Source organism: Panicum virgatum, chromosome 4K (assembly GCF_016808335.1).
Source record: "Panicum virgatum strain AP13 chromosome 4K, P.virgatum_v5, whole genome shotgun sequence".
Taxonomy (NCBI): Eukaryota; Viridiplantae; Streptophyta; class Magnoliopsida; order Poales; family Poaceae; genus Panicum; species Panicum virgatum.
Window position 1 is genome coordinate 17,613,401 of NC_053139.1, and position 7,408 is coordinate 17,620,808.

Sequence of the window (7,408 nt, forward strand, 5' to 3'; positions counted from 1 at the left end):
AAAAACTAATAAATGGAAGGAAAATCATATAGAGCAGCTGTTGTATTTTTTTTAAAAAAATGAGAGAGAATGTATTATCGATAGCTGTGTGCCTCACATTTATCCATGAATTTCTAATGGATATTTCTCTCAAAAGTATTACCGAGTTTAGAAGTACAGATTTTTTTTAGATTACACGGTACAATTCAAACACTCACACTCTTATGAGCACACGTACACAAACCTTACTTCTATTAACATTTTTGAAAACCGAGTCCACAAATTCTCGAGATTGACGAAGTTAAATACGCAATGCTGTTAAATCTCAGAATATTCGCTCCTATAGGAGGAGTCGAACCCGGGACCTCATGTGCTACCGAGTCTCTTGTAAGCACTAGGCTACGGGCCCTTTCGCGTTTGGAAGCACAAATTGATAGACTATTATGTACAAAAATTAAAGGTTTATTATGTTTTTTTCTTCCCAATAGATTCTGCACACCTACTACACTATACTTATGAATAACAGTGCATCACTCATGGCGACGTGTCATCTTTTGACACCTCCTTTGTTTAGTTATTATTAGTAGGTATACAACAACTATCTGACAGATTAGCATAATCAATAGTGGCAATTTTTTAAGAATATGGCAGGGCATCTAGATCTACAAAATATGTCCGGACGCTAATCTTGTACTGACCCTTCTTTTTTTTTTGAAGAAACAGGAGGGGTTGCCCCGTACGAAATATCTTTTTTTTGTACTGACCCTTCTTTGGGCTTATAAATAGGAATCTTCCGCGAATAGTTATGGATCAAACCAACGCAATGCCTAACATAGATGCCATTGTACCGCTCGTCTTACTCGTCCTGGTGAGTACTATGAATTAGTAGCGTTGTGCGTGCCATAATGTGGTTCTGCAAAATATGAGTTGTATGATGGTTGCAGGTTGTTTTAGCAGAAGGCAGCTTCACAAATGTGGCGGCTGAGAACTTGTCGCCCATGGAGTATTGGAAGGCAGTTCTTCCCGAGACGCCAATGCCACCAGCCATACATGGCCTGTTCACAAAATCTGAAGGTGTTTATTTCTTTGTATCTTCGGGTCTGCACTGGTTCGAAATTTAATTACATTACACAAAATCAAAGTTGGCCTTCAAATTTAGTGGTTCTACATTTTTACTTTTTTTGTACTTCGTGGAGCATTTCTCTGTAACTTTAGGCAACTTTACCTCATTCATTTAGGTCTTACAGCTCCTTACATCTTAATATCATTAACTTATTAAAGCATCTCCAGCAATAGCCCCCTAAATTAGACCTTCTAAATGCTAAATTGTAGCTGCCTCTATTTTACAGGGACCTCAAAATTTGCTTTAACTTCAGTAATAACCCTCAATTCTAACTTATAATTGAGAGCCCCCTAGAGACCCACTAGGAATGGAAGGTGGAGAAGGGGATTTGGATGCCTCTCCCCAAAATAGAGGGCCTAGTAGACAGTCTGCTGGAGTGCATCATTTTTGTTTAACCCTCTAAACTTATGAAAGGGGCTGTTTAGAGTGTCTGTTGGAGTTGCTCTTGTCCAGTATCTCATTTTGAAATGCACTTTAGATAAATTTATTAAGGGAAATATTGCCATTTCATCGTCAGTATCTCCGTATCTTATCTCAACTATTTCGGTTTGTTATGGGAGGAAGTACTAATTGGTCATTTTGATTTAATTGACTGACAGTTGACCAAAGGCAAAGAAAGATTGGTTGAACAAGTCTATATATATGTGTGCAAGCCGTGAAAACTACTCCCTCAGTATCTTACCGGCTAGTTCTCAGGGTCGTCTCCTGAGTCATTTCTTTAGGTGTAATAAATATATTGTTCAGCGCACTCAATAACCATTATCATACATGCATCAGGGCTCAGCTCTCCTTATGACCTTGTTCACGTTTATGCAGTCAAGGACAACCATGTACAAAGGCTTCACATGAACTTGTTTGCCAAAGGAGTACGAAAAATCGGCCCAAATTCTGCGGAAGAGAGGGCAAGAACTGATCTAAATAAATACCCATTTTGGTATGGGTTGGCAAACACCGGAGATCACAAGAAATACCCATTTTGGTATGAGTCCGGTAGCACAAAGGATCTCAAGAAATATCCATTTTGGTATGCGGCGGAAAGCACCACCAAGGATCTTAAGGAAAAGCTATTTTCCCATGGGCGAGGAAGCACCAAGGATCTTAAGAAATACCCATTCTGGTATGGGTCCGGTCGCACTGAAGACATGAAGACATATCCGTTTTGGTCTGGGTTGGAAAGTAATGAGGTTGTCAAAACATTGTCGGTTGAACATAGGCCACAAAGCTCAGATGATCTAAGCAGATACCCATTCTGGTATGGGTCTGGAAGCACCAGGGATTTAAAGAAATACCCGTTTTGGTATGGATCTAAAAATGACCATGGTTTGAAGAAATTCGGGGTGGAAAACACCAAGGATTTTAAAAAGCAACCGTTTTGGTTTAGATTTGGAAGCTCTGAAGAAGATATAAAGAAGTTTCAGCGTCAAAGTGAACATGTCGGAGATAATATGTGGAACCAAGAGGAAGAGGACCTGCCTAAAATTTCAGGATCTATGCCACGAGATGAAGAGAAGATGTCCATAGCTGACAGTGCACCAACCAAAGGTAATCGTATTACTTCTACATAACTAGGCAACACAATGAATTTACTGTAACTGTAACCCTTACTGCATTTCTGATTTCTATATCTGAAAAATCTTTCAGGCGAGAACCATGTCGGCACACACAAAACTGGAAAAAGCACACCAGAGGGCAATATTTTCTTCTTCCGTCACGATGTCCTACGGCCAGGATCGGTGATCACGCCGACCATTCCCCCAACCACAACCTTGCCGCCCCTGCTGCGTCGCCGCGTCGCCGACTCCATCCCGTTCTCCACGGAGCACTTCGCCGACATCCTCGCCATGTTCGCTCCGGAGTCCCACGCCATAGCCGGCGAGATGCAGTGGATGCTCGAAGCCTGTGAGCATCCGGGAGTAGTGCTCCCAGGCTACCGTGCCGCCGGGTGCGCCACCTCCCTCGAATCACTCGCCGAGCTCCCGATGGCCCTTCTCCGGACGCGCGACGTCCGCGCCTTCTCGCCCGACATGCCCACCGACGTCGCGGGCACGCCGGCGCGGCGCGGGAGGTACAACGTGACGGCCGTGAGGAGGATCACGGAGTCGCCGGAGCTAGTCACGTGCCACGACACGACATACCCCTACGCGGTCTTCTTCTGCCACACGGCCAGCCCGACGGCCGCGTACGCGGTGACGCTCGCAGCCGAGGACGGCAACGAGGCGCCGGTGATGGAGGCGCTGGCCGTGTGCCACCTCGACAGGTCGCGGGCGCACGGCGACGAGCCAGGTGACGCGACAGCGTGCCACTTCCTCACTAAGCTCAGTGTCATCTGGGTCCCGGCGGTGGTCGAGCAGGTAGGCGGTGCACATGAAGCTTGAAGCCCAGTAAAATTAGACATGCCCTACGTATGCGTATGTCAAAATGGATTTGCGTGGCCCTAGTACTAAATAAAAGGGAAAAGCTGTACCTCACATTAGTGATTTGGAGGCTCTCCTCACTTATTTTCTTCTTTCCCATTTACACCTTCTTTTCCAACTCCAGGTAGCAGCTCCGGAGAGATTAAGGTTCAGAGTTGCGCGGGGGAGGGGGGGGGGGGCGCTGCTCACCGCCGGCCTTAGAAGGAGGGCCAGCGGCGGCGGGCTGGCCCGGCGGTACTGTTGGGCGCGGGGGCGGTGGAGGATGGTGGTTGGGCGGGGCCGTAGCGGAGATGCACAGCCCGAGCCTGCCCACGCCGGAGGGATGGTGGCGGGGCTGGGCGGCGGGTGGCGGGCCGACTTAGGAAGGGCAGGAAGGCAGGATGTAGAAGATGAATTGGAGGTCAGAAGATGAAAGAGCGCCCTTAAATTTTAATCCAGTGGTCCAAAAAATCGGGTGAGGAGAGATGCGATTTTACTTAAGTGCGCAAAGTTCTTCACAAAGGCGAGCGGGCCGGGCGTCTGTGGCGGAGCTTAAGGATGCGTTTGGTTGAGGAGCGGAACGGAATGGAGCCGTTCCATTCTATGTTTGGTTCTCGAGCTTGGGGATGGAACCACTCCCCTGAGTGAATATTCGCTCCAGATGCGGGATGGCTCGGTTCCACAAAATCGACCGAACCGAGCCATCCCACCTCGATGGCGTCGCTCCCACAGACGGAGGAATGTGGCGCGGCAAGGATGGCGCTCGGCTTGGAGTAGCTGCTCGGCGGAGCGTTGGTGGCGGCAGAGCTTGGCCCGAGGGGCGGATGGCGCTCGGCGTGGAGGGGCTGCTCGGGTGGAGCTTCAGCGGCGGCAGAGCTCGGCGCGAGGGGTGGAGCGGGTGGCGCGCCGGCGGCGGCCCGACTCGGCGCGAGGGCGGAGCGTGCGGAGAACCGGCGGCGGCCCGACTCGACGCGAGGGAGGAGGCGAGGAGTGGACAGAGCGCCGGCGGCGGCGGCTCAACGTGAGGGCGGAGCGCCGGCGGCGGCCCAGCTCAACACAAGGGCGGATCGAGCGCAGCTCCGGGCGGAGCTATGGCCGAGGGCGGTGGAGCTCGAGCTCAGTGGAAGAGAGAGGGGGAGAATTGGGTGACCGACATGCGGGTCCCATATAACGGCGGTTAGCAGAACAATAACGCTTCTTATCCCCATGCCTCCAACCAAACAAGAAATGGAGTGGCTCCGTTCTCTAACCAAACATAAAGCGTAGAGCTATCTCATTCCTAAAATCAGGAATGGAACCACTCCATTCTACCTCACTCCTCAACCAAACACATTCTAAGAGCGAGACAGCAGCGTACACGGAGGGGTGGCGCAGGGCGTTACTGGGGAAGGAGATGATGTGGCGAGTGGCCATACGCTGGAGTGACGTGGTAGGGACTGACGTGGGTCGTGGTTGTTGACGCTGATATGGTCAACACACCCGAGCGCTAGAATGCGTAGATCGCATACGATCTTCACTAGCGAGCTTCAAATGGCGTCCGGTCAGACCGGTCACGCCAACCGGTCAGACCGGTTGGACGCAGAAACACGCAAAGACCTAGAACCTCAAACTCGGGAGGGACCCCGTCGAAGCTCGGAGATCTAGGGTTGTCTTGAGGTTGGCAGGCCACCCAAGACACCCTTGAATGCCGTAGAGACGAGAAAAGAACAGCAAAGGGATTGAAAAAGCTAGGGTTTGGGAAATTGAGTAAAGAGAATAATTTTGATTCGATTGTGGTTAGAAAACCCTCAATCAGCCACATCCTTTATATTTATAGGCCGGGGAGGACGTACCCCTTTTAAATTGGGTTACAATAGGACTCTAAACCTCAAACCCTAACCCTACTTGGATTACAGGCCCAGATCGATCTGACCGATCGACCCAACTGGTCAGACCGGTCGACCAGTCAGACCGGTCGGCCACGGTGTTGCCAATTTTGGCTGCCAACATATGCCCCCCTGCCTTTTTGATGAGCTTTGCAAGCCAAAAAAGCAAGTACCTAAACATGCTCTAAGAATACAGAATTACAAGATCAAGCACTGGTCTAAAAATAATGCTATGTACGATATTCAAATATCGGCCATCTCTGTCTTCAAGCGTCTTGCCAAACACTTGGATAATACTTCTTCAGGTACCTTCCATTCAACGCCCTTGGTAGATGTTCACCTTGCAGGGTCTCCACCATATAAGAATTCTCGAAGATAACTTTGACAATCTTGTACGGTCCTTCCCAACTTGGCGACCACTTGCCAAGCTTATTGCTCTTCATCCCAAGAGGCAAAATCATCTTCCAAACCTGCTCACCTACCTGAAAAGATTTGGCTCTTACCTTCTTGTTGTAAGCCCTAGCCACCCGAAGTTTGTCTTTCTCAATTTCCTTCAAAGCTTGCAACCGCTTATCGCTCACCTCATCAATATTATCTATCATCAAGTTATGATAATCAACAGTGGAAATGTCATTTTGTTTAGCCAATCTATAAGCGTCCAGATTCATCTCAACGGGCAAAACGGCCTCTTGACCATAAATAAGCTCAAAAGGAGTAACTTCAGTAGCACCATGTCTAGATATGCGATGAGTCCATAAAGCCTCGGATAAAATCTCATGCCGCCTCCTAAGATTTTTCTCTATCTTCTTCTTGATGAGCTTTATCAAAATCTTATTGCTAGACTCAGCCTGACAATTAGCCTGAGCATAATATGGAGATGAATTGAGTATCTTAATCTTGTAACATTTAGCAAATTCTCGTACCTCTCTTGATATAAATGATAAACTTTGATCCATTGTCAAAGTTTGAGGAATGCCGAATCTATGAATAATATGCTCCGTAATGAACTCAATTACCTCTCTATGTGTCATGTTCTTCAAAGGAACCACTTCGGCCCAGTTAGTAAAATAATCCGTTGCAACTAACACGAAGTGATGTCCCTTTGAAGAAGGAGGATTAATTTGACCAATAAAATCCAAATCCCATCCTATGAACGGCTAAGGTTTAACAATAGGATGCAACAATGCAGCAGGCACCAATTGAATATCACCAAACCGCTGACATTCTTCGCACCATTCTTCGCACCCCTTATAATATCTGAAACAATCCGAAATCAAACTTGGCCAATAAAAACCGGGCCTCCTAAGCAACCATTTAATTTTAGGAGCCGATTGATGCGTGCCACAAATGCCCTCATGAACTTCTCCCATAGCAACATGGGCCTGATCGGTACCCAAACACTTGATAAGTATATCATTGGCGGTTCGACGATAAAGTTCATCGTTAACCAGAATATATTCCTCTCTGCACCATGACCAGGATTCTTTAAATATTATATGATAGGCACCCTCCAATCTCGCACTTCGGCTTCGACCTTTTGATCAGAATTTTCAGCCGAACTGCTGCTCTTACCACCCTCAGCGGTCAGACCGGTCTCCTGACCGATCAGACTGGTCTGGGCGGTCAGACCGGTCTCTGCAACCGGTCGGACCGGTTCGTCCAGGACCAGTGACTTGGCTTTAATTCGCATCGGCTTTCTAATGCTGAAATATTTTCTTGCAACATTATAGCCAGATGCTTGTTGAGCCAGAGCGTTAGCCTTTTTATTATCTTCCCTTGGAATATGTCGAATCAAAAATTTATCAAAGCAAGAGATAATATCAAGGCATTTATCAAGATATGTATTTAAAGCTCCATTATAACATTGGCATACCTTGGATACTTGCTGCACCACCAAAAGTGAATCTCCAAAGGCTTCAACATACTTCACGCCCATGGATTGCAAAAACTCCAAGCTAAATAGAAGTGTCTCGTATTCAACTTGATTGTTTGTGGCAAAATTCTTCCAATCGGTTTGTGAACTCAAAAATAGCACCACTTGGAGAGAC

The 7,408-nt window shown here is 47.6% G+C and overlaps 1 protein-coding gene across 1 annotated transcript; it reads left to right on the forward strand.

The window, feature by feature from the left end:
- Window positions 1-802: 802 nt before the first annotated feature.
- Window positions 803-3,598, forward strand: LOC120703348. The gene is made up of 4 exons (XM_039987391.1): window positions 803-847; window positions 924-1,053; window positions 1,919-2,644; window positions 2,744-3,598. Exons 1-4 carry the CDS (start codon window positions 803-805, stop codon window positions 3,475-3,477), a joined length of 1,635 nt encoding a protein of 544 aa, XP_039843325.1. The 3' UTR covers window positions 3,478-3,598.
- The last annotated feature ends 3,810 nt before the right edge of the window (window positions 3,599-7,408 follow it).